The sequence below is a fragment of the Pyrgilauda ruficollis genome, unplaced genomic scaffold (genome assembly GCF_017590135.1).
Source record: "Pyrgilauda ruficollis isolate IOZ18807 unplaced genomic scaffold, ASM1759013v1 scaffold20, whole genome shotgun sequence".
Classification (NCBI taxonomy): domain Eukaryota; kingdom Metazoa; phylum Chordata; class Aves; order Passeriformes; family Passeridae; genus Pyrgilauda; species Pyrgilauda ruficollis.
The window spans coordinates 4328779-4356556 of NW_024519207.1; the positions used below are offsets into that span (position 1 = coordinate 4328779).

The window sequence follows — 27778 nt, forward strand, 5'->3', positions numbered from 1 at the left end:
GGGGTGAGCAAATAGCTGCCGGTTGGGAGAAGTCCCTGACCCAGCTGCCAAATCACATAGAGCATTTGGTTGGGAAAAATTCATGTGGGGGTGAGCGAGGTTCCATCACACAGTCATTCAGACTCAGACACGTTCTTGCACTTGGGAACCATCCTGGGCATGTTGGAAACTTTCAGAGTATCATATGTGGGGCTTAAACAGCTCATCTCTTGGAGACTAAGAGCTGCTTAGCAGGCTATGTCAGCCTGTGTCTAACTCTGGTGGAAATTAGGAGACTGTCTGATGGTTTTTGAATTTCCCTTTGAGGTGTCTGGTTAGGACCACCGTAAGAGAGAGATAAATTGACAGATAACATGCCTGATTGTGACATTTTTCCTGCATGATCTGAATTTCTATGTTTTTTCTTTAGGGAAATGGCTTTTTTTGCCAGCTTACCCAAAAGCAAGTTGTGCAAATAATAAATGCACTTTTAAATCCACACTTAGCAGCAACTATTTTGTTCTCCACTTCCCCAAACAGTGGTACCCCTCTTTGAAAATCTCATTTGATGCATGAACTGTCAAAACGTAAATGGGCAACTGTGACTTCTCTACTGTCTGCTCTGGAATGATAGCATAATCTATTTTCTGTATTCATGCCTTTAATTTCCATTTTTATTGCTATAATCTCACCTACTTTTTTTTTTTTTTTCTTAGTGCACAAATTATGGATATGGCCTTGCCTATTCATCAGTAGAGTCTAAAGTGCATTCAGTGTGTGATGCACAATCCTGTCTTGTTGTTTGGTCTAGTTAATGCTGCACTCATAACTACACATAAAAAATGGGAGTGCTGCCTGATGACAGCTTGGTGTAAATCATGGCATCCTATGGCCGAAGTAGAAGCATGGAACCTCAGCAGATCTGAAGCTTAAAACAAAAAAGAAGAGGGATAAACAGTGCTTTAAAAACATTTCTAAACATGTGAAAACCAGAGTTTTTCTGCTGTTCTGTTTGTGGTACAGGTTTGAATGGACACATGAGACTTTTCCTGGAACAAAGGACCAATGGTATCACCATTTACATTAAAATGTTATCATGGGAGGGCTACATAACCACCAGATTTGTTCATAAGGAAATGCTCAAATTAGGGTCCCACTTCAGCATCATTTTAGGAAAAGCAATTTAAGCCTCTTCAAATTCAGTAAGAATAAATCAGCCTGCTTTTGCTTAAATTGCTGGAGCCTATAACAAAATATATTGGGTAGTTAATAAATAAGGGAACTGGATAGAGTTTGAGAGTCAGACTTTTTAATTTTTTTCCTGGCAACAGGCATATATCTGTTCTAGGCTCAGCTCAACCATGCACATCTGGATAGAAAGGAAATATCACATTTATGTATGGGAGATTCAACTCTAATTTTCACCTGTATAAACCAATGTGAAGTGTGAAGAGAATGACATGATAAAATTGATGTACTACCGAAGTGATAAATCCAATATCTGGAAAGATGTTTTCCTTCCCTGCTTGCTTCTGAACCGTAGAAATTGGTTTTCAGCTCTTCACCCGAGAACAGCAGAGGAGGATTTATCACGTGGTGTTATTTTTTTCTTTAGAAGTATTTTGTGTTGCTCTGAAAGCACCTAATCACCACGGTATTGATTTCTGTATCAAAAGGGAATATTAGTTAAAGAGCAGGAGTTTTCTTGGCTTTTGTCACTGATTGTTACTGGAATACATATATTTTTTTTTTACTACAGTTTCCAGAGGGTAATTTCTCTGATCTGGCCATGGGCCACAGGCAGTGGAGTTGGTGCCATCATGCTTGAGCCTGTGGGGTGCCCCCGTGGTGGTCTTGGTGCCATGGAGGGGCCATGGGCTCAGTGTGCTGCTCCTGGCTGTGCACAGCTCCAATGAGAAGCACCAGCATGTTGGCCATGGCCCAGGGGGCTGTCACACCTCAGGTATCCTAAGCTTGTTTGCAATCAGCACCCTTAGGAGGATTTACGTGATGTCACTGTTTTAAAGCACGACACAAAAGCACAAGGTCTGCAGCTACAAAAGAAATATTTTATCTGCAGACATTAATCTGATAAATGCTGACACAGTCCCATAAAGGGATGGAGGAGAAATCAATGTAACCCTAAATTAATTTGAAGTGCTGGGTTTTTTTTCTTCTTGCTTTTTCAAGACGAGGGTAACTTTGTGATTCATTGATTAAGAGCTGGGAAAGTTTCTTTCCAGACTTACAAAATTAAATTTCATGCTGCTTTTGACCTGGATTAGTGGTGGACAGAGCAATATATAGCCTGATCCCAATTTTTTCTTTGCTGTCACCACTGGCCTGGTCCATCCCTCCGGTGCTGACATGTACTGGTGTTTGTAGGCTGGCTGCTGCACAGAAGCTTGCTGGAAAAGGAGTCATGGAAGGGTTACTAGATGGCAATAGAAAGCTGTTTTAAACAAAAACATTCAAAAAGCCAGCAGAAGTCTTAAGCATGTCTTAAAATACATTGTAAAGAATATTGCAAAGACCATTTTAGAGATATAGTAATCTTTAATATGGCTTTCCTTCTAATTGAGTCTTAGACCCCCACTGGTTAAATGACTGACTTTCTATCTACATGGTTAAATGTACTTTTTTTTTCCAGATAAAAATTTATGAACACTGCTCCTGTTACAAATCCTGAAGTACAATTTACATTGACAATAAAACCTTTAACAATTGCTAAAACAGTTAACCAGCACACTAGAACATTCCTCATCATGGATCTAGCCTTAGGAATTCAACTAACAAACATGTTATTAACCACTGATGAGGAGCTGTTTGGAAGAGATCATTGCTTAATTAATCTTTGTACTGAGCTAATAAGAGTGTTAAATGGGCCTCTCTGTTAATTGGGTTGTTAGTACAGATTGCAAGTTCCCTCGGGGGGGAAATCTGAGGCCAATATGGCATTAAAGTTAGCCATCCAACAAAGAAGATATTTTAGGAATTAAAAATAACAAAGTCATTTGTTATTTACTCCATTAATAATGTCGTAAAGGTTCAGTGGCTGTGGATGTACCACTGGGTGTACGTGCGTGCATGAATTACTGTGCTCTTTCCTCTTCTGGTAAGAAAGCTTTGTCAAAAATCAAATTTAGAGTCAGTGTTTTTCATCACTGTTCTGTTGTGGCATAAATTAAACTTGTCACACTTATCTGAAGGAGGCAGGTTCCACTGATCAGGAAGGCAGAATCTGACACAAACTCTAATGTCATCTGCTTATCCTAAAAAGACAAACAAGATCAAAAGTCCCTTCATATTAATGAACTGGATAAACCCTCTGCTTGATACAATTTGATACCACAGTAAAAGGCAGTGTGACCAGATTGCCCTTGTGCTTCACAACATTTTTAGCAGTGAGTGCTCAGGTTTTAGCCATGGAGCAAGATGCCCGTACTTAATATTAAACATTTGTTTTGGAAGGCATTATAATTCCCTGCACGAGAAGTTACCTACTGCTTTGAGCTCCCTTTTAACACACACGTTACATCTTTTGGGAGAAGAGAAAGAGTCCATAAAAAGAAAGGTTGGAAAGGAATCGTTTGTCCTTGAACGTCTGGTGTTAGTAATTCAGGAAGGATATCGGTCTGTCACTAGAGTCACTTCCCCACTCAGAGAAGTGTTGACTCTGTGTGTGCCTGCATCCCACGAGCTGAATATCACATTCAATGTGTGATTACATTTGTTTTGTATGAAATGATCTCAAAAAGGACTAGGCAGAGAATTTATAACATGAAAGTAGCAATATGACAAAAATGCCTTCATGCATACCTGTATTTTTGATGTTTGGGTTTTATCTTGCCTGAATTCTTACTGGCTTCATGTTTAATATACTGCACACACCCCCTTGGCAAAACCTGGGTGTGTCTGGGTGAGATCAAATCCTTGAGTGCCTGTCTCCTCTGTGACCAGCCTTTGACATCTCACAGGGCTCTTTCATGGTCTTTTGCTAGGCACACTTGAATACTGGTAAGAGTCTTGCACTTTGGGAATGTGGTCATAGCAGGGATCATCGCTTAGTGGTCCATGGACTGGTTTCTCTGTGTTGTCTATGTGGTCTCTAATGCATCACATTGAAGCACCAAGGCAAAACCTTCTTGATTAGCAAACCCTTGGAGACCTCTAAATATTGCCTCACTTCATTACTACTGCAAAATGATCAATATGCCTCACCAAAATTAACTGTACATTGGACATCTCCCTTGCCTGATTACTGTGCATATTTTATTCCTCAAGGATAATGGAGGTTTGTTCCCTGCCAAGATATTATCCTGGTTGTAGGCACAGCTGCAAGTGTCTCTGTGCTTGTGGTCTTTTTGGGAATGGGCTTTAGCTGCTAATCAGATTTAGTCTGTACATGTGCACATGATTTCTGTTTGGTTCGTTTGAGCTGAAATTCATAAATGGTGAGTGATTAGAATAACATACCCTTGTGCTTTTTTAAACATCAGGATGAGGGCTGTAATAACTCACTCCTGACTGTCTACAGCACATGTTCACCAACCAGAGATGTTTTTCCACCCCTCATTTCATGCTGACCTTTTAATGCAGTAACCAAAGCTAATGTTACACATACAACATCATACTGGCTGCAAAGCAAACATTGGTTTTGTTACAAATAATTAATATCGCTCTAGTCAGACATTTTCTCATTTATTATTTCCAGTGGCTTCACGGTTATTAAATGGCCACATTTCAAGTGTGGACAAGTGTCCATGATGACATACAGAGCTCTGTTAAGTGGAAAACTTAGAGGTAACTGGTATTACTCAAATCCCTAAGGAATATTGCTGTGGTCATGCTGTCTTCAAAGATATATTTGACCTATCCTGGATAAGCACTGCTAAAGGTTAGAATAAATATGCGTGTTTTTTATGCTTATTAAGCCAAACTCTAGACATTAAGAGGACACAAGAGGAGTTTCCACTGGTCTCCCAACTAACACAGTAAATTGCTCATGCTGGATGCACCTCCCTGCCTCAGCTCCCCTCCACTCATCCATGCTGCTGTTTTTCCACACATGCATTCACAGAAATCCATTTGCATGGAAAAACAGCTCACTAGTGAAGCCTTTGCATTGTAAATCTAGCTTTAATATTATCAGCAGTGCTGCTTCCTGCTGTGCGTCAAGGTCCAGTAAGCCACTCCTTCATGCTGTGGGCTGTGGGACCCATTCCACATCCTGTGTCTTCTAGTCTCTTGCTTTCCAATGTACCTCCTTCCATGAGCAATACCAGGTCCCTCTTTCTGCAGCAGAAGCCAGCTGAGCTGCTGCACTAAGTGCAGGAACATTCTAGACACAACACCACAAAAATTGTCCACGTGTTGTCCTCAGTAAAATCTCCCTATCAATGTTATTCTTGCAGGATCATTCCTGTACAGAAGGAGTTAGATCCCAAGTGAGTGTGAGATTCAGTGTGGGGGTCAGTGACAAGGTCAGACAGTGCAAAACCTCATCCCCTCCCAGCTCACCACCACACCCTAACCTGTGATCCTAACCACTGTAAGTTGGGTCTGAACAGTGACAGTGCTTGGGAAGAGAGGAAAGAAAAGGTGAAAGGGAAAAGCAAGTGACAAGAGTACAAACAAATATCTGGGAAAAAAAAGTGCAAGAGTTAGAAAATTTAAGAGCATATATTGTGAAACTTCTATTCATCAGGTAGTAAAAATCTACACAGAGAAAAATAATTTGCTTTCTAGGACAGACCTAGCTCCCAACAAAGTCATGTTGGATTCAGGGACTTGCCTTTTACAAGATTCTTTTTAAGCAAAAAAATGCTGTGTCTGTTTACTGATAAAAATCTGAACGCTACGATCAGGAATCCAGCTAAGGATAATCTTCAACTCCGGTAGTCCTGTTTGTCCAGGACAGGTGTCCCCCTTTCCCTCTTTGCTTTCAGACCCTGGTATTTAATTTTCTCAGTTGCTCAGGATACTCTTTTGTTTCCAACCACAGCCCAACCACTGCAGCAGTGGTCCCCTGCTCCCTTTTCCCTCTCCTCTTTGGGTATGTTCCCACCATGGCTGTAACCTTCAGAACTGATGTATGAAGCATCCCTGCAATATCCCCTGACACTGTGAGGCTGGGCAATAAAATGAGGAATTATCAGGCATGTACATTGTGAAGTTAATGATGAGGAGTGTGAGCCTTCCAAACATCTGTTTCCCCTGTTTTCAAGGGGGCCTTCAATTTACTCCTGGTTCTCAGCCACGTGGCTGTTGTCAGTAACCACCCCTGGGAAGGGCTGTGGAATGAACTCCCTCTAAACTGTGGTGCATCTCAGTTTTGGGGGTATGATTGTAACAGCCATGAGGTTAGGAAACAGCTGGAGACCCCTGAAAGGATTATGAGAGAAACACAGGGAGAGCTGTGATGTCCTCAGGTTTGGAGCCGGACTCAGGAGAATGTTCTCTAAGTGGTTGTGGTCTTTTCTGCAGGGCACCACTGTCCTGTCTCCTCAGCTGTGCCCTAGCTGGGAACTGTCACCCAGGGAAGAGCAAAGATCTGACCTGAAGGTGAGAGAAGAGCCAGAAACTTCAGAAGTGTCAATTTACAGAGGAAAAAGGAATAAGAGGGAAAACATAGTAGAACAAAAGCCCCAGAATTGCACATGTATGGGAAAGGAAGTTAGGAGAGATGGGTGAAGGGAAACTGGGTAATGACCACTGATTGGAAAAGGACTTAATGGGCTGTTCCCCAGTAAAACACAGGCATGGGTGAAGCTACCAAAGAGCGTCCATCTCCTGATCCTGTGAGTGAAGAGGACAAATGGGGAGCCCTGGCACACGGTCAGGGTGTCATAGCAAAATGTAGAATGGACTCTTTATGGAATAAAATGCCTGAGTGGATTACAAAGGCAAATATGACAACAAATCATCCTGATGCCCCTGCCTTTGACTTTCAAAGCCTTATGAGAGCACATTGTTCAGCTGTTACACCCCTCCCTGCTTTAGTGGCACTGGAAGTAACCTTCCCCTCCCAGAGTTCCCCACTTTATTGCCTTTAATAACCTCATGAAAGGTAATGAAGCATTTTAAGTTTTGTGTCAAGCTGACTGGTGTGGTGGGGGTGGGAAAGGGGGGCTTTTGGAAGTTGGGCAAAGGCTTTGAGATGTCTTTGAGCAAGGGCAGGGTGGGGTGGGAATGTGACATCCCAAGGCTCAGCCCTGGGGTCAGGGTGCTGCTGCAGCATTTTCAGCTGAGAGCCCCCTGCCTGTTCATTGCCAGCTCCTCATCCTTTCCCAAATTCTCCTTAGTCCCTCTGTGACAAAATTTCATGCCCCAGTTTTGGGATGAGATGGCACAAGGGTGCAGGATGGAAGGTGCATCCCCTGAGCCTCATAGCTGCTGCCCACCCACAGGGAAAGCTAGAGGTGAGTTTGAGCATTCCCTCTTGTCAGAGGAGCTCCCTCGTGCCAAAATCTAAGAACAAAAAGAGCTGGGGGGAGCTTTAAAAGCCTGATGCCAAAAGTGACTTTCATTATGCATCACACTGCTGCAGTCATCCAAGCGCTGCGATGCCGGTGCACTCCCCAAATTGGATCTGTGACAGCTGGATTCAGGGTGGAGGTGTGGGAAGCCTCTGTGGTTTACCAAATAACAGGGAGAGACAGGAAAATCAACATGTCACACGGTGTCTGCTAGCAGTCCGATGGACTTAACCAGCTCCACATATTTTAGCATTTGTGGTGAATTTGCTTTGCTTTTAAAAGCAGACAGACTTTCAGGCTTGCAGCCATTTTCAGGCTAAACACCCCACATCACTCTTTCCTCCCCATCCTATGCTGAGATGCTTTCTTGACCTGCACAGATTGTCTGATGAGGATTTGGTTCCAACACGCTGTCTCCAACATCCAATAGAGTGTTGTAATAAAATGTTTTGGGTTTTTTTTTTTGCTGTTTCCCTTTTAAACAAGGTAACCAAGAAACCCCAATTTACACCCCTAAATGCTGATTGCATGAAGTAGTTCAGTCCGTCAAGTTCCCAGTGGCACTTTCTGTCTGTGAGCTTCAGATAACGATGGGGAACTAAAGTAGCTTAGTGGATTAAAGGAATTGCCTTTCCCACCCAGACACCTCAGCTGGAATCCGATTTTGGCGCTCAAGTGTAATTGCCCATTTGCTTTGGGGGAGGGAGGTGAGGACAGACCACGTGAACTTGTGTGGTCATCTGGCAACCAGGGGTGGCAGCCACTGGGACCGGGGCCACTGGCTCCCTGCAAGCTGTTCCCCTACCAGATGCTCCCCCCATACGGGATTTCCCCACTGATGAAAATTCATTTATTTATTATTTCATCCCCTTTGGCATGAAATGATTACCCCTCACAGCAAAAGTGGAGAAGCTTTTCCCAGTACGGAATACGCTGTGACAAATTCTGCCAAATTCATGTTCATGGAGAGTGGTGTTCAGACAGAGGAGGTGCTAAATGGTTAACCTTTCTAACAGACCAGGGAGAGGCTTTGGCTGTGAAAGCACCAGTAATTTACCTTCCATTAAGATGCTGCAGCTTCTCATCTATTTGAAGGCTGCAAGAAATTGTTTTCTAAATAATAAGACTTTCTCTGTAAAAAAAATCATAGGTAATGGAAAGATTAAAACAGGGGTTGAGGCACCACCAATCTATATATTCAATCAATGTCAAATGCTTTATGCAGTCGTTCTCTGCTTCCTGATACATGTTACTAGGAATGTACCAGAAAGCTCAGGAGAATTTCCAGGAATTGCTGCTATTTTGATTTTCTTTTTTTTTTTATTATTATTTATAGTCCAACTTTGAGGTCTAGAACAGAATAATTGAAAGTTGTCCAAATGACTGAGATCAGTGGAAAATCTTGCAGAGAACCCATTACTTTTGGTTTACAGTCCTAGGGCCACTTTCAAAGGAGCAACACAGCTCTCAGGGCTGTTCCTTTCACTCTTCAGTGTGGCTGTAAGAAAAGTGAACTTTCTTAAAAGATATTTGTTTCTGTGTGCAACTGAGGCCCATGATTCCTTATATACCAAGACATCCCAGAGCACCTGAGAAACTGTGTCCTGGAGAACTATCTCTTAATTGTTGTGTTCTCCAAGGTGGAACATCACAATTCTGTCTGGTAGCAGCACAGCGCAATCTTCATGAGTAGAAAATTTCTCCAAGATAGTCAGATTTTGATTAGGAAGAACAGAAACAGTCAAGCTGAATCTGAATACTCAATATCCCTATTTTGCAGACTTCCTTTTCCCCCTATAGTATCTAGGAAAACAGTCTATGAAAGCAGTAGGGAAGTGGAAACCACTTTTTACCTCTGCAAAGAGAAGCTGGTCCCACTCTGCTGGCTGAGGCACAAGTGAAACACCCTGTTTCACGGGAATGAGGTGTCTGCATGGCAGAGGAGAGAGACAGAAATACCACTTAATGTTGAATTAATCCAACACAATTTAATAATAAGGCACAAAGGAACACAGTTGTTATTTACCATTGGATTTAAAATGCTTTGTGTGTAAGCTGCCCATTTAAACCCTCTTAATACTCTCTCCTGTTAGCATTTGCTACACATCCCTGTTTTACTGCTCCTCTTTTCTGGGCTTTTCCTGACCCAACTTTCATCAAAATATGATTCAAGCACAAAAATGGGCTGAAAGCTGCTGCAAGAGAGGCCCACTTCTCTCCTCTCTCGATATTTTCTGTAAGAGTCTAGAAGAAGGCTGACCTTGACTAGGACATGGTGTCATTGCCTCTTCCCTTTGCTATGTGGTGTAACAGCTACTTCCCCTTGTGAGGATGCGGGATGAAGCCTGCTCTGCAGCATGAAACAAGGGAAAACTTTCCCTTGATGCTGAATTGAGCAAAGAGGATGGGAGATTGTTCTTGGGTACTATCTTCAGGGTTGATTCTAGGCTGCAGCCAGAGCTGATGGGAGTCATTCTCCCCTGGAATTAGGGACTCCTGTTGTCTGTGCTGATTTTCAAGTTGCTGCATGAGAAACCCATAGGTTACAAAACAGAAACATTTGGGAGTTTCTTGACAATCAAAACTTTTCAGATCATGAAAAATCATTAAAATAATCATGTACTTGAAAACGTGTATTGAGTGCAAAAGCTGTTTTTCACTGGAAAACATCATTGACAATTTTCTTCACCAGTCTGGCAGATCTAGTCACACGTAAGCCTCAGCTCCTTTCTTACCCTCTTTCATTTCCAGTTGTTTTGCCTCCTTCTGCCCAAGTGCCTCTCTCGCTCTCTGCCACTGACAGAGGTGGTGCTGTGGTCACAGGGTCAGTGTGTGGTCAAAGGGTCAGCGCTCAGCCCCTGCAGAAGCCTGTCGGCATCATTTAGATGCCCCAGAGACCAGTGGAATTTTGTGGTCCTCTGATGTCAGGAGAAAATGAACTAGCAGATTCCCCATTTACTTCTGGAAGAAGGAGAAGGCCGGAGCTGGAAACAGGAGTAGAGCACCAAAATGAGGGAAACTTCCAGGCCCTGCACAAGCTTCTGCTGTAGGCAGCAATGGGTCACTCTACCCCTGTGTCCATCCACAGAGGGACACTCTCATGCTGACTGTCCACCCAATCCCCTGCCCTGTCCCCTGTCACATTAAGATTCCCAAGATCCTCAGCTGAAATATCAATGTGCAATGACAATATTACTAGGATATATTCATCTGCCTTACTCACACCAGGTTAATTAGGATCCACAGGTGAAAGAAATTCCTATTTACCCCAGTCAGCCACCAAATACAGTTTATTTAACTTACAACATTGAAATATCCCGGTGGTCCAGAGGGTTAAAAGGGAGCAGTGACTAAGTACTTCCAAACTGATGCAGTGCCCTGAGGGCACCTCTGCCAGTAACAAAGTGCATCTCCAACAGCTCTGACCATGCTATAGCCCAGCAAAGTGAAGTGGAGTGGATCTGTCCCAGGTTACCTGCAAATGAGACTGACATTCTAACACAAACCAACACCCATCAGGGCTCCAACTACATTAGTCACAAAGCCTTGGAAAACCATCTATAAGGACTTTCTGTTCTTCAGGAGAAATTAGTTGGTGGGATCAACAAACAGTGGAAAAACTGATGTACAAGAAGCAAAAGCCATTTCTTTTCTTTGCTCACCTTTCTCATGATGGAAATGCAATACTTCAGTAATACTAGCAACAGCTGCTAAGTGTGAATTAATCAGGGTGCTGTGTTCCTCCTCCCCCACTTTCCCTGCCCTGGCCTTTGAGGTAGAGAAGCCCATCTCACCCCTGGATGTGGCCACACCCAGACAAGTGACAGGAGACAAGAGATCACCACTCCAAGGCTGGCAGTCAGACATGAACGGGACTGTGGTTGTGAAAAATGTGTGGGCTGGGAAAGGTTGGATTTCCTGGGGGGCTTGAGGACACCCATGGGTGGTCTGAGTGTCCCTGCAGGTGAGATTAGGGTGCCATGGTTGCCTCCCATCCCTGCCTCACCTTGGAGCACCCAGACTCGCTCTGTGCCAAATCTTGCCATAGGGATGTGACCATACTGTCCCCAAGCCCACACCTCTGCCCTCCTGCTGAAGGGCTTCAGCCCCAGGCAGGCTCAGCCAAAGGGCCAAGAGACACAGGGTGGCCAAGCCTTCCCCAGTAGTGTTTTGGAGGAGCAAAACTGTGCTTATTTTCTTTGCTGAAAGGAAATGCATTCAGGAGCCAAGATCACCAGAGGGACGAGGTCCTCCCTCATGACTTCGTCCCACTCTTGCTTGTGCACTGGAACATCTCACCCTCAGCAGGCACAGCAGAAATGCAGACAAGGTGGCAAGCCCTGGGCTGCACACTGGATCAGGGGCTGAATGATACTGGGATTAAAAAAAATTGAAAAATAAAAATTTGAGAAAAAAAATTTCCCGATCTGAACTTTGAGACTGCAATTTGTCCCAGCTCTTCCTTTCTTATGATGGGCCCTGGGCCAGGATGGTTGGTAGGTGTTCCCGAGGAAGGATGACTCCTCTTGGACTTTGATTCAAAGCCACCATGCCAGAAGATGCTGCTTCATGCCTTATCCTCCAGTTCTGCTACTTTGCATTTCAGATGCAGGGGCATGGTTTATAGCCTAATTCCAAAAAACAAAGACTTGGCATCTATTTTTTATGCTTTGTTAAGTAGCTGTTTGGATTTTTATGATTCAACTTATATTCATGGGATTTTAGGTTGTGTGCAGCCATCCAACAGTAAGATTAAATAAAAAGTGGAGTCCCTTTATTGATTTGCTTTTGGTTAAAAACAAACATGTCATATATAATTGAGACGTACACTGCTTGTAGATAGTAGAGAAGACATTTATAAAGTCATAGAAAGAAATAATTAAACTGAATATATCACAGCCACCTTTCTGAATCATTAAAACAAGGAAGTTTACACCCATAAAAGGCTGATACTCCTCCTGGCAAACTTTTAATACAATCTTTGGTTTGTACTTTAAATGCCTGGCATATTTTAACCTTGGAGATAACTGAATTTCAGTAGGATTGCTGAGTAATTAAGAAAAGTGTGTCTGATGGGCTTGCTTCATATGGAGAGGTGAAATAACACCGTGAGACTCAGCTGATCATTTGATATCTTTACATTAAACAAAAAAAAAAAAAAAAAAAAAACAAAAAAAAAAAACCCAAGGCAAACCCTGAGGCATGCCATTGTTATGCTGTGTGACAGGGATTGCTTTCAAACAAGTCGTGTTTTCAGTGTTAGCTGTATCATGGCTTTTAAATTGCCATTTAAAATGTAAACCAATGAGCATTCTGGAAGGAAGTCTCCTGAGACCCCCTGAGCTGGAGCATAGTGGCCTCGAGGCCGGAGGTCAGAGCTCATCTGCTCACTGGGGCTTTCCTTGATTGAGGGCGACAGCTCGGTGGGAAAGTGGCAGTGGTGGAAGGGCTTCAGGAACAGCAGTTTGGTGTCTGCTGGCTAATTACTGGCAAGAGATCTGCAGGAGCTGTTTATTTTGTAGTAATAGGTCGAGACATAGTCAGGATGGTCTTGAGAACTTGCTTTAGGGTTCTGTGTTGAGCCATCTGAATGCTCAGTTTTACTGAGGGCTTACACTCCTGGTAAGAAATATCAAAAAGCAGCTGAAACACTGAGCCTCAAAGAAGGGAAATCAGGCTTTGAATTACTGCCTGAGTGCAGTGTGCCATGAGGATCAACACACACAGTTTTAGTCCCAGTGCTCCTGCACACAAATCACACTGGGAAGGCTCCCTCAGCTGTTTCTGCCAGCAGAGGGACGCTTCCACATCAAGAGGTTTCACTCGAAGTAGTCGCATTGCTGGAAAAACCTTGGAGAGCAGGCTCTGGGAATTTTCCCCCCAGCGTAAAGCAGCAGAGTTATATCCCAGGCTGGAAGATTTCAGCCTTGGTCTCTGCTGGCTGCCCAAGGTCAGGCTGTGCTGGCCCCTCGGGAGCTGGCTGCATCACAGCCAGGAACGCGTGCTGTCAGCTGGGATTTGTGCTGACAATATTGCTCTTGGTTTCAGTGAGTGTCCTCCAGCATGAAAAGCATTCCAGGAAGGAGGTGGTTGTATCCCCAGGGATGATAACTGATCTCGTTGTGAAAAACATTAGTTGCTCTCTGGAAAACAGAGCCCCCATAAAGACATTATGCAATTAGGGCCATTGCCCCTTAAAATTATTATTTTCCACTAAAAGATGTTGTTATTATTGGTGGAGAAGTGGCTGCAGGAGCAGTCCACTTGACAATTGCGTCTGAGAGCACGGGGCAGAAGCACCTGTTTATTGACTACATAAATCAAATTAATTTAGTTACATTTACAAACACAGGAAGAAAAGCAATAAGGCCTGTCATGCAGCTGTGCCCCAAAACAGGCAACACTGTCACTATTGAAACTGCTCTCCCCAGGGAAACCAGAAATGTGATGTGGCTGCAAGTATTCATTTGGTTGTTGTCATTTCCAGTGCTACATATTTTAAATTTACTTCAAGCACTGTTGAAAGCCTATAATGGTGAGGAATTACCTGCCCAGAGGGACTCTGGGTGACATGCCCACCAGCACAAAGGTAAGTTGTGCTGTCTTGCTCCATAGAAATAATGAATTAAGGGTTTATAACTAAGGTTAATAACTTCAGATATATCTCCTTCTACCACACAAGGAAAGTGAATTATTTATAGGCAGAACTCCTGCCCCCCTAACTCTCACCTTCTGCCCCTCTCCACTGCTTTACCAACATCCTTTGCTCTGTCCACGACTCCAGCCACGCCTAAAACATGGCACAGCATTGCTCTTCTACCCAGGATGCAAACAAGAGGTTAAAAGGGGTCATATTTGGAAAACCCTCCCCAGCATTTCTTGCTGTGGTATTTGCCACCTTATCCAGGGCCAGATGGGCTGTGTGATGCAGAACCTGGACACCTCAGCCTGTGTCTGACTTGTGAGATGCTAATCCAGGGGCACAGGGAGACACAGTCCCTGCAGTCCGTCCAGAGGGAGCTGGGTGGCTTTCACTGCCCTGGGCACCTGGTGATGGCAATCACTGGTTTGCTTCATCTCCATTTCATTCAGCATAATCACAAGGGTATATTGAGCTGAAGAGCAGCCCTAGAATTTGTTTCAGGGAGGACTGAAACAGAGGGGAGTCACCTTGGCTTTTTCCACCTGAGATTATCCTGAGGGTGAAATAAATAGGCTAAGAGTGAAGTTTTGCCATCAGATACCAATCTACAAATGTCACTGGTGTCATGGGAGCGCCACATGTGAACACAGGAAGAGGATCTGGTCCTCCAGGTGAGGCCCTTCTTCTCCAACGTCTATTTTTTTGTGCAATTTCTGGGCAGATGAGTCCCTGCACTATCTCTGACGTCAATGGGCTCAACCTAAGCTATCCATAGGCTGGAAAAATGCCACCAGCTGCCAGGATGCCTTTGGTACTTGTGCAGATGTGAAGGGACACGTTCCAAGCAAGCTGCTCCTGGGTGTAGCTCATGCAGGACGGGCGTCTCTGGTGACACACTGGGACATGGTAATCATCTTAACAGCACTTGGCACTGGAAACTGCCTCTCATCCTCATTGCTCCCCAGTCTCTGGGCCATTAGCTAATTGAGCTTTGCAGCAGTGCCTCAGAAACACTGGCTTTGGCAGGCACATTTTTCAAATGACTAAATACAGACTTGGAAAGGCTACACGTGCCTCTTGGCCAGTGGTCTGCTGTGGGATCTGCCAGCCTTTAGCTGACAGGAGCTGGTGAGACCCTCAGATAGTGAAGGTGGCCCCTGGTCTCACCAAGACTACAAGGGAAGATACTGCTGTAATCTGTCCCAGAAACTCTTATGAAAATTGATTGGAAATTTAGAAAAGGGGTCTGAAATACAGACACTTGTCCAACCATTCCCAACCTGAATAATTTATTTTTCTTGTGACCCAGAAGAGCAGGGACCTCATTCTGTCTTGCTGAGTTGTTTGGATACAGCTCTCCACCTCTTCCTCCATGCTCTCCTCCTTGGTGGGGGAGTCAGGAGCAGCAGTACCTGGCTCATCAGGGCTCCTCTGAAGCCCCAAAAATTTCCTCACTATTTGACATGAGCGCAGCGAGTCTGTCTCCTTCCTGCTACCTATCCGTTCTTTTGCACGTCCCCGTGTGTGTGTCTCTGTGTCTGTTCTAAAGCAGCTGGACTGAAAAAAGCCCACTGGGACTCTGGCAGGCTCCTAGGGAGGCCCCCAGCATCCTGATTACACACCAGCACTGGAGCTGAGAGCACACTGAGGAGATTAAAGGGCAGCAGCACAGCTGCCGCCAGCCTGCGTTGCCGACTGCCACTTCCCTTGGCTTGGCACAGCTGTGGGAGCAAAGACAGGGCAGAGACAGCCTCTCAGGCAGGCCTCCCAGCCACAGGAAAGCTCCTCATCCCTTAAAACCTCCTCAGAGTTAGACGCTGCCTCTGAAGAAGCTGCTGCTCATGCTGTCAGCAGGAAAAGGAGCCTCCTCCATGCATCACTTCTGGCTCCAGGAGCTTCTTCTCTCCAACGCCAGGTGACTGAGGCAGATTCGGTCCATCCATCCAGCCGGTGTGGCCTGAGGCAGAAGTCTCCGGTGGGCACTGTTAGGCTGGCAATTGAAAGCAATAGGTCTTTATGGTAATTTGGGCACCAGGCAACCACTATGAATAGGAAATGATGGCAGTTACTTTATCGAGTAACAGCATGAAAATGTGAAGTGCCTTTATTGAGCTGCTGGCTTGCTGGTGAGAGTTAAAGGAGATGCTCTCTCGGGTATAACATTTGCAGAGAAGTGGCATGAGATACTGCCATAAACTCCTTCCTTAATAAGCGAGCAGAGGAAGGCAGAGAATACCTAATGCAGCTGTGTGAAAGGACAAAATTAAGATGACAGGAGCAGCAACATTTTTCCCTCGGCAGCAGATGTACCCCAAGGAGAAATGAAGAATTTCCCTCTTGACCCAAGAACTAGAAAACTCATGTAGTGCTAATATTAATACAGGAAGGATGGCTTTGAAAGGAATAAAAGAAAAACACATCTCGCCACATCAGCGCCCACCAATACCAGCGAGAAATTTAAGTCTCTGCTGAAGGGAAGATTAACAGGGAAGAGACCAGCTCAGCAGCTGTGCAGTGACGATGCTCTGCAGGTGGCCAGGGGGTACAGAAATGACTTTTGCTCTGTGACAGATGGGGGAGACGTGGCCCAAGCGTGTAAAAAAATGGCAGCGTGCATCCCCAGTTATTCCAATGGTGGTGTTGGATTGCAGCTCTGAGGGCAATGAGCTGCCCAGAGGAAGCAGAAAGGCAGCACTCAGGAAACACTGGGAAAAACATCAGAATTTCAAAATTGGTTACAGTTCAGCAAATTCTGTTTTCTCCCAAGTTTTGCAAGATTGTCTGTGGCATTTATCACTGATACCTTAATTGGTGTGTTATTTAACTGCTTAAAAGGCTGCTTTTGATAGTTCTTGCCCAATGAAAGCTGTTCTTCTGAGAAAATAAAAACTGTTGAGACATTTAGGATCAATTTCTGCTTAAAACATGTGTATAGTTCCAGTGTAGCTATTGCTTATATAGATGAATGCAGTCAAAATGGATTTCTGAAAATCTATTTGGCAAAATAATTCACCACAGATCAAGAACTTAGATAAAGAAAACAACTTCTGACAACACTTTGCTTTTGAAAAAAGACAAATGATTATTAAATAAGAGAAAAAAAATCTGCTTATAGCCTCATCACTGTAGTCACCCAATAAGATGAGAGGAGGGTACCTGCCTGCATTTTTCGGGGAGATCTGTGATTCTCCTCCATGCCCTCAGGCAGCTCTGGCTTCCTTGTAGCTGCACCGGTGTTAAACCTGCTCTGAAAACAAAGTGGAGGTGTGGAATGGAGACCCCACAGACTGGGCAGGTCATGCTTGTAACCAGAGCACCATGATGTCTCTTTGCTTCTGTACTCATTGATGGTGAGAAGCAGATCAAGTTTGAGAAGAGAGGAGAAGGGGGAGGAAGAGGAGGAGGAGGTAGAGAAAATACACAGAGAAGCTGCAAGAGTGACCTGACCTTGGGCAAGAAAGGTGCTTTGCAAAGGGAACACTACCTGTCTGTTGGGTTTGGTGGCGGAGGTTTTGGGCAAAAACTGGGTCTTCACATGCAGAAAATCTGTGATGGCAGAGACTGACCCAGCTCAGTGAGGGAAAGCACAATGACTTTGTGAAGTCAGAAGCTCATGTAGGAAAATAATTCAGACTGAAAATATGATAAAAAATGCTAGTGGTGAAGATACATAATCTTTGGAAGAACTTAGCAGGAGATGCCACTGGTCTCCTTCATGGGAATCTTCAAAGCCAGAATTTTTGGAAAGAATGGGCTCCAATCAAAGCATGAAGCAGTCAGTGTGAAGTGACACTTGCTTTACAGGGGCCAGGCTGGAGGGCTGCAACTCTTGTTCCAGCTGTAAAAGTTGTTGCTGCTTCTAAAAGGCTCTGATTCCCTATGAATGTGCCCTCCAATACCCCAAGATGACAGCTGTAGGTGCTTAGGGAATGCTGGGAGAATGGACAGCAGGCGGTGATCCCTGTCCACAGGTCAATCCAAAACCTCCTGTAGCCACTGCAGGGGACAGGGTGCTGGGCTGGAGGGGTCATTGCACTGGGCTAGTGAGACTTTTGGGATGTTCTTGCCTAAAAGACAACACAGGAAAATTATAACAGTGCAAAAACCTCTCCTCGAAACCTGCTGTGAGAGCCAGGAGAGCACATGAAGCTCTCTACATTGCTTGGATCCAAAGGATGCAGAAAACTGCCTGATGTCCCAGCCAGGTGGCAGGTCAGACTGGCCTGGTTCCTTCCTCAGAGAAACACAAAGCATGGAGCCAGAGGATGTCCTGCATCAGCCAGCCTTGCCAGAAATCCTACCAGCACTCAGAAACATGGGCAGGCTCGTGAGGGGCCTGAATGGACACTCGTGATACCCCCAAGCAGCATCTGCCCTCCTGTTTTTGGGATAAAGACTAGTGCTGGTAATGTGGCAGGTTAGGTTTCCCCTATGACTGTTGGAGAGAGAAAGCAGCATGTAGGAAAGTGACTCCCAAAAGTGCCCAGTCAAAAAAACAAACAAATCTAGTTGAAACCCAAAATCTCATGCTGGGTTTGGACAGAGCAACCCATCTCCCAGGCTATCATCCTGCCAAGTCACACAGTGACTGGACACCTGAGGTTTCCCAGGAGGATTCTCCTTTCACCTTGGCAGCTCAGACTGAAAAACTGGACAGCTATTGCTGCTGTGGTTGATTTTTGTGTCGGGCTGATCCTATTACCATGCAAACCTGACGTAGCTGCAGCAGCAGCTCAGTGGTTAGAGCATTATAATCCCGTGCATGTTACAGTGATGCCACTTGAGCTGCTAATTTGGGAAAATCTGGATCCTAATGGAGGTTTATCTTCATGGACTTCTGCCACTTCCCACTTGTCTGCTACAGAATTAACCATCTTGGAGGTAACAGCTGCAGTCACCAGAAATTTGAAAGCAGCAGTGAAATGGGGGTCACCAAGCGCCCCTTGCACGTGAACTCATTTCCCCTCTCTCTGGCTGCATCCATACAGCTAAATAATGACATTAAGGACCAGCTCCATGGTGTGAGGCCAGGTGGATCAGAAGACCTTGGATTCACAAGCCTGGGTGAGACCACCATGAGCTCAAATTAATGGAGTTATGCTGGTCCAGAGCCTCTGTATGTGAAAGCAGAAGAAAGAACTGGATCCACACCCACATGCCAGATGATGCTGTTGATCCTTTGTTTGCAAGAGAAGTTGCATGCACAGCCAGTTGCTGTGTCTTGGTGGGTGCAGGGTCCCTCATCAAGCAGGTGCTAAAAGTCCTGTATTGAAATGCAGTAAGCAGGTGCTGTGTGGGGGTGTCTGGACAAAATATGGGCAGTAAAATATTTTCCGGATGTGCATGTAAGCTCATGCACTGAGCACAAGTTACCTTCAGATGCACTGAATGCTCATTTTCATCCTTCCCCACAAATTGGTGGCAGACAGATGTTCCTCAGAAGGTCACACATAGCAAGTGCGACAGGCACAGCTGCACACAGGGATCTGGGCACTGCAGAGGTCCCTCACCCATCCTTGAATGTAGTCTTCTTTTTGGAGAACAACAACCCTTTTTGTATACCAGCCCAGAGGTACAAACACATTTTCAGGCTGAAGATGATTCTATGTGCCCGTGGGATCAGGGATACCTCTCTTTCCAACCCTGGAAGGTAGCTGGGTCTCAAAGGGAGTGGATCACAGAATTCCCAGAGCCCTGAGGTTAGCAGGACTGCAGGGATGGGGGGGTCCATCTCTGCTGCCCATGGATATGGTGGTGCTCCCCAAGCCTAGGCATTTAGTCAATAGTCAAACATAAATGATCTCCAGGGATTCAGGTGGCAATAAGCAGTGTAAATAGCAAGGACCTTTAGCTCATTTATGGCTTTGATGGCAGAATACTTGCACTGGTAACCTGCAGACTGAAATTTCCTGGTATCAAGATTTGTGCAGCTACTAACTACAAATCAAGAAAAAACAAATAATAACTTGCTGGAGGCTCACAGTTACTTTGGGAACAGAGAGAGAAAGAATACATTTAAGCAAATCGATTCACTCACTTGTCCTCAAGTCTGTCTGAAAATATTCTCAAAGTGTCACTCAGCACTGCAAAAATTATCTCTTGTTCTCATTACAACCAAATGCTAGGAGCTGAGGGATGCATATTCCTCCCATCCTTAATGTTTTTTTGGGGGTTGTGTAATCAGCTGTTCCAGCATTCAGAATTTTCTCTTATTTATCTACTCAGATATTTTTCTCCTTTTTTTCCTTTTTTTCTTTTTTTTCTTTTTTTTTTTTCTTCATGCACAGCCTCTCTGCAGTCTGGCAGAGGCAGGATTGCAGTATTGATTTAGGAAGAGGCAGTTGTGACAATACAGTCCCAGGCTAATTCCCGTGCTGTACGGGGGCTGCTGTGTCCGCAGCAGCAGCCTCACCCCCAGCATGGGGCTCACTTTTAAAAAGAAGAAAAAAAAAATGAAAGAAAAGCTACTTTCCTCTGTTCTGCTTTGAAGGGGAAAAGGATTACCAAGGCTAAATAAGCTATCTGAGTACTTAGCTAGCAAGCCTAAATAGTACCCTGATAGGAAGTTCTGGCAGAGAGCTAATTAAATTAACTCTCTTTGATTTATTAACAAGCAGAGCAACATATCACACAGGATTGTCCCATGAAATTAATGTGCTTTCTGATTCCCTTAGCTGCTTCAGCTCAGTCACCTCCCAGAAAACCCGGTTACGGGGACTCAAGTTTAATGAGACTCAATGGCTCGAGAAGGATCCCTGCCCACCAACAGAGATACGCACTGGTAATAATACCTAAAAGCATGTTTATTTTCGTTGCACTTCCCTAATTCCTTTTTAATGCCTAGGACCATCTAATGGCTAATTCGTAATTTCCTGCTCACTGATATGCAGATGAATGACAAGGAAAAGCCTTCTGCATGTTTAATTATTCTGTTGATTTAAAAGCCACTTTTCCCTCAGTGCAAGTTTCTCTGTGTGTGTGTGCTCTCATGCATCACATATTTCATTATTTTTAGAAGCATGCTCTGTGCCTTTTTATGCTCCCATAGTTCCAGCATCCAGTAATTACCATGTTTTGTGTCCAACAGACCTGATCCACCAGCAAGTGTAAACCAGGAAAACATTGCTGTCTCTAAATGGAGTTATTCCAAGTTACACCAGACCTGAGACCTGACCTCTCCTATTTTCAATGGTGGAGAAAATGTTATTTGTGTGCTGGGACTCTTGTGAAGTAGCGGGATATAAAATTTAGAAAACTTCAGAGCAGTGAAATTCCAAATTGAAGCCTGTGAATGCACAGACAGTAAGAATCTATTTATGTAGCAAGCTCTACTTCTGTTTAACCCCTGCAAGGAGCTGTAACTCTCTTTGCATATTTGATTTTTCTCCCTCAGTAAAACATAGTCTGCTTAACCTATTTTTGCTACTTTCCAACAGTTTCACTGGGGGGTTCTTTCCTACGCCTTACATTTAGCTTTGCTATCTGAGCATTCCTTTGTTAAATTAAGGCAATTAATAAATGGAGATGTTAAGCAATCAATTTTGCCTGTATATCTCCACAGCCTTACGTATGACTGGCTGTAATCACAAGATAAATGCAATGTGCTGATGTATGGTAATGTTCAATAATACATTCTCCACCAGGCTCAATTCATCAGGGAGTTTCTGGAGGGGAGGCATTTGTTATTGGCTGTCTCCGGACCTCAAGGATAACATTCCTGTCCTTTCCATTGGCCGCCCCGCTGCTGCAAGCCTCTTCCCGTCTTATTTTGATGATGAATATGAAGGCATGCTAAGCTGTGCCGGAGAGCAGCTCTCGCCGACTACACTCCCGCCCCGGGCTCAAGGACTCCAGAGCTCCCCGGCTGCTTCCCCTGCCCACTGCCAGCAGCAGCAGCAGCAGCAGCAGCCGCAGCAGCAGCAGCAACGCCAAAAGTTGTGATGCTTTTCTTCACCCAGTGCTTTGGGGCTGTGTTAGATCTTATTCACCTGCGGTTTCAGCACTACAAGGCAAAGAGGGTTTTCTCAGCTGCCGGGCAACTTGTCTGCGTCGTCAACCCAACACACAGCCTCAAGGTGAGTTAAAAATATATTTTCTCTTCTGATATCTCCTCGCCGTCCCCACCACCGCCACCCGTGATTCTCCACAGGGAATGAAATTATGCTCTGGCAGCAAGGGGAGAGTGCTGTTAACACACTGCAGCCCTGGCAGAGAGGATGTTTGCATTGTCTGAATGCATGATTCCCTTTGGAGCAAAGGAGAAGCATCCCACTGCTCCGAGCGACCGTGGGAAGTCGCGGCTCCCCCTCCCCAAAGTTTCCTCATCCATTTCGCCCACACGATGAGCGTGCATGTTGCAAGCGTTTAGTAAAAATGATCGGAAAAGTTAGTTGGATGAATAAAGATCCCTTTCTAGTCGAAGGATGCTGTGTGGTCTCCCAGGCTGACACCCCAGCGCAGAGGGATGCTGCCAGGCAGGGGAGAACAGGAAGAGGGGGTGGCAGTAGAGGGATCTCCTCTGCCGTCGTTTGCTCTTTCAGGGGAAAAGCGGCTCTTTCTGTCTCCTGGGGGGGACTTGGAGGCATTCCTCTGGCACGGAAGCTGTCCTTAAGCTGTTTGCAAGGTGAATCTATTTTAGGAAGGAGAATACATTTGCTTCAACGCAAAACTATTTATAGTCCCCATAAAAACATTTATTTTACTTGCACAGTTACCAATTTTCACTGACAAAGTGTCAACAACTCCATCTACACCAGAGCCTTCATGTTTGTAGCAGAGAAGGAGCAGCAGGGGGAGAAAGCAATCAGGAGGCTTTAATTACTTTATCACACTAGTGAATGACCAACTTTAATGAAGTGGCTTCTGTTTTGTGAGAAGTCCTTGCTGACCTGACTCGTGAGGTAGCTCCGCCTTCCTGGTGCAAGCTTAGAAATTAATTTAATTCAGGACAACTTATTTTTGGCTCTGCAAGGGTCCCTGTGAGGTACTTGGAGGGGTTGCAGGAAGCATCTTTCCCGAGCTCCTGGTCCCTGGGACGTCCATTGATGAGGTAAATCCCTCTTCAGAATAGCATCACCTCACAAAAAAAAAAAAAAAAAAAAAAAAAAAAGAAAAGAAAAGGCAGAAGGAGATTGTTTCTAGCAGGGTGCCGGCTCCGGGAGGATGTTCCCGCAAGACTGTGCTCTGAGCGCTGCCGGCTGGGGCAGGCGCTCCCCGGGGCTGAAGCGCTTGGGTGCAGGCTCGCCTTTCCCGGCACCACGCTCCTGACGAGATAAGTTAAAAACACACAGCCCTGTCATTATCTGAAAGCGTCTGGTTGTCTGAATGGGTGAAAGAAATAGCTGCATTCCTAAGTGCACGGGGAGATTTTGTCAGTGAATTCTTCTGTGCTCAACCCTTTTATGTGACTGTCTCCTGCTACTTTCATCTATAATTTTAATTACAAAAAAAAAAAAAAAACAAAAAAAAAAAACCAAAAAACAAAAAAGGCTGTCAACGCACAACAGGTCCCAACACAATTTCAGTGCCAGTGGCCTTGTCTGATAAGGTCCCATAAGCACACAGGGGGGTGACTATTGCTCCGCTGTTACCTAAGAGTAGACCCACGTTTATCATTTCAGGTCCTGCTGACTTGCAGGTTTGCTATGGTAGGAGCTGCAGCTGTGTTAAACATATAGGGCACTTCATTTTACTAAAATTCCCCGTGGCCAAGCTCTTCCCTGCTCAGATCAAAAGCCGTGCAGAACGATGAACAATCTCAGTCCTGCTGAGGCAGCATTTGAATGCAGGCATTGGAAGCAAATTCTCTTGGAAATGAACAGGACCCTCTAGGAAAAGGTCTGGTGTGTCAGTGAAGCCCCAGCAAGACTTGTCTTGACCAGGATGGGAATTGCTCCCCTGATACGGCTGCATTGGGAACCCAAAGGCACAGGTGTCCCCACAGGAGGCTGTTAGACACCATTCAGATGAACAAGCTGATGAGAAACCCTCTGCTCTGACAAACCCCTCTGACTGTGAAAAGTGCTGTGCAAGTGCTCCAGGTTACCCAGGTCACAACCGGCCACATAAATAGGGTGAGCTTTAGCCCTGATGTGCTCCCCATGTGTTCAGCTTCCTTCCAGCTGTGTAAGGAATGCATCACCACTTTGTGGCAGCATCCAGAGGAGATGGGGATCAGGTCCCTTTGTGCCCAGCATGACAAAATCAGTTGATCACTCACAGCAGCCTGTGGGCCAACTGGAGCCTGCTGGCTCCAGACAAGCAAGGCACCTTGTCCAAAACCTGGTGCCAGAGTGAAACCAGGTGAACCTGCTTTTCAGGGTGCCCATTTCTCCCCCAGGGATGCACAGGGTGGCTGTTGTTGCTCTCAAAAGACATCTAAGGGACCATGAAATATGAAAGGGCCAAATTTATCCCTTTGTGGTGGTTTACAGTATTATGACTACTTTGATGTTTCTTAGTCTATTATTTCTAGCTGGGTCCTTTCAACTGTAACATTTTGTTGACAGCCCCCAAATCTATCTGAACAATTGACAAGTGGAGTGAAAACTGTATTAAGGTTCGCGGTCGATGAATACAAACCTGCTAGGAAACAAGGGCTGGGAGCAATGTCATTTCTCTCCCTTTTCTTCGAGGCTTAAATGATTGTGCTTACTCCAAAATCGTAAGCCCTTTGCAAAGGGATTTCTTTATTCTGTATCTCCCCAGTGCTGGTGCAAGGGGACTCCTGGCTGATTGGTGCAAATGATAAATGACAGGCATCACACTCTGGTGTGATTATGCACATTGACATCCTTCACACAGGCCAGGTCTTCAATCAGTGCCAACACACATAACTTCATTAAAGTCAATTGCTGCAGGACCTCCATTTTCACCCCTTCTGCCCAAAGGAGTGCTCAGGGATGTAGTGGGACTCAGCCCAAACAGGAGGATCTGTGGCTGGAGATCACGTATGTGTCAGAGATGTGGCATTGTGGAAAGCACTCAGTGAGCAGCAGGGGAGACCTGGTGCCCTCCAGGGAAGGTTGGGATGGCTTCTGCTGTCACAGACCTGCAGCCAGACCAAAGGGGCATTCCTCTAAAGTTATGCCAGAATCCTGTCATCATCATCACAGCCTGGACCTCTGACAATGACCAGAGCCTGTCACTTCTGCTTTTAGGAGAGAACCAGAGATTGGTAGAGAAGCACAGACTTAGAGAGAAACCCATATATTTCTTCCCACTGAAAGGCTCATTAATTGGGAAGGCTGATGAACATTTTTGTGTTTCTTAAAGGGCAAGTGTCAGCACAGACACCTCTATTGATCTGCTGCTATTTTCCCTGCACTCAACAGGCTAACATAGGTGACTCTAAGAAAGAAAGATAATTTTGCAACTGTCCCCCACTGTTTTGTCCATTTGTCAGGAGTATGAATGGGAGGGGGTGTTTGTTTCGGAGCCTTTGTCCTTTTGCCACTTTCTGCTCTTTGTCCTCTTACAAAGCTTCCCCAGATATAGCAGCGTCTCACAGCACAGTGCTATGCTGGGATCAAAATTCACTTGCCAAGCAGAGAAAAGCACTTACTTACCACACTTCTATAGGTCACCTTCGTCCTCAATCATATTATATCCATTACTTTGTAACCTGTCTTCTTTCAAGCATGTGGTCAACCTGAAATCTTCCCTTGGGGAGGCACAGCTGGGCAACAAAGCTCTCTAGCCAAGAGGCTGCTCCCTCCAAAGCCATAGCAGTTAAAGGAGCAACACTTCCCTGCTGCTGGCTGCAAGTCCCAGCATGCAGGGAAAGTTTGAAGGTCCTCCAATTGCATGGAAGAAATGGGCAGGGTTTTCTAATACTTCAGAGGTGAGGCTCAGTGAATTTCTGTCCATTTTCCCCTCATCAATAACAATTCTCCCCAGAACTGCAAACTGGAAAGAAGGGAAGTTTGGGAGTATCCTCACTCCTTAGCATCAGTCCCTGTCCTGATAGCCAGCCTCACATGGCAGGGGTCAGCAGTGCAAACACATTCCAGACAGGTGCTGATGCTTCATGAGATGCTGCATATGGCTGAGTAAAAAAGATCTTCTTAATTCAAGGAGTTATTAGCTGTTTTACACGCAATTTTTAATTATTTGGGGAGTGTGAAAACTGTTCTTTTAAATAATAAAAAAGTGTGGTTTTGGTGTAAAAAACACCAATCTCCACCTCTGTAGGACTTCAAGAAACTTGTTGATTTACAAAAAAAAATCCAAACAAGGTCATAAAATAGTTCAATCTTAATATTCTAAAAGGGTTGTAACATGGTTTATGGGTCCAAGCTGTCTTTCAGCTAGTTTTTAAAGCAACAAGCAAATCTGCTCTGACTTAGGGATTTGAATCCTGTTATAACAGTTTGGCTCTGCCAGTGGCCAGTCAAATAGCATTGTAATCCACTTTATCCCCAGGAGGATTAAAGTGCTAGGGTGCATTACACCCTCATGAGATCTATTTATTTGGTACAAGGGAGGAGAGCGACTGTGAAACCTGCTGCTAACAATGCCCACATGCCACTGTCTCAGCCCAGACAACCTCAAATCTCCCATGCAGGGCTGTGATTTGGGGACAAAGTGGCATTTGGCCCCATTGTCCAGCAGGATTGTGACAGCTGCGGTGCGAGGATCTGTAAAATGCTCTGCTACCTGCAGACCTGGGCTCCTGGCAAGGTGCCTGTTTCCCACCCCAGCTGTGGGCTAGGGCTGTGTGAGCACTGGGCACCTCAGATTTTAAATCCTTTTCTAGGGATGTGGATAGCAGCAGGCAGGGCTTTGTCAGCCCTGCCTCTGTTTGAAGGCATTCCAGTTGACCCTGATCAGCCCAGGAGGCTCGGTCTGTTCTGAGATGTGACTTCAAGGGTGCCCTGCAGACAGGAGGCACAGCAAGCTCAGGCAGGCAGCTCTCCCTGGGGGCTCTCCATTCACTGCTGCTTGCTGGCCCCAGAACCCCTCTCTCCTGAAGCCATTAACCTTTAGCCTGCAGATCCATCCACCTGCGCCGCCGTGGGCCGCGGCAAAGGGCAGCACGGGATGCGCTACAAGCGCGCTGCAAAGCGGGACAGCTCCGAGCTTCTGTCAATAACAACCACGAATAACAGAATAACAACCATGGGCTCTGCTGGGGAGAGGGAGGGAAAGAGCCCCCACCTCAGAAATTTCTGTGTTCATAGGCTCAGGCTTCCTTCTCCTCACCTCCCAGCCCAAACCCGCTGCAGAATGTTAATTACCATTGTTAACTGGCCCTGCGTGTTCTGCCCCAGCTCTGGAGGGGGGACAGAGTGGGCAAGCACTGAGTCCTTTCCTACCCACATTTGATTTTGGGAGTGAATTTGAGGCAATAGCACAAGGGGTAATGGTTTTAAACTGAAGGAGGATCGATTTCGATTAGATATACAGAAGAAGTTTTTTATGATAAGGATGGTGAAACACTGGCAGTTTTCCCAGAGTGGTGGTTTATGCCCCGTACCTGGAAACATTCAAGGTCAGGTTGGACAGGGCTCTGAGCAGCCTGATCTCATTGAAGATGTCCCTACTCATTGTGGTGGGGCTGAAGTAGATGGCCTTTAAAAGGTCCCTTCCAACTCAAACTGTTCCAGGATTCTCTGATTCTACATTAAATCTGACCTGGTTGCAGGACATTTGAAGTCAGATGTTATCAATGGAAGAC

General features: G+C 45.2%; 1 protein-coding gene across 1 annotated transcript in view; it reads left to right on the forward strand.

The window, feature by feature from the left end:
* Nucleotides 1–22040: 22040 nt before the first annotated feature.
* SIAH3 (siah E3 ubiquitin protein ligase family member 3) overlaps nt 22041–27778 on the forward strand; it is a 41072-nt gene continuing 35334 nt past the window's right edge. The window contains exon 1 of the mRNA XM_041467072.1: nt 22041–22175. Coding sequence (XP_041323006.1) covers nt 22041–22175 — 135 coding nt within the window. The remainder of the gene's footprint in view (nt 22176–27778) is intronic.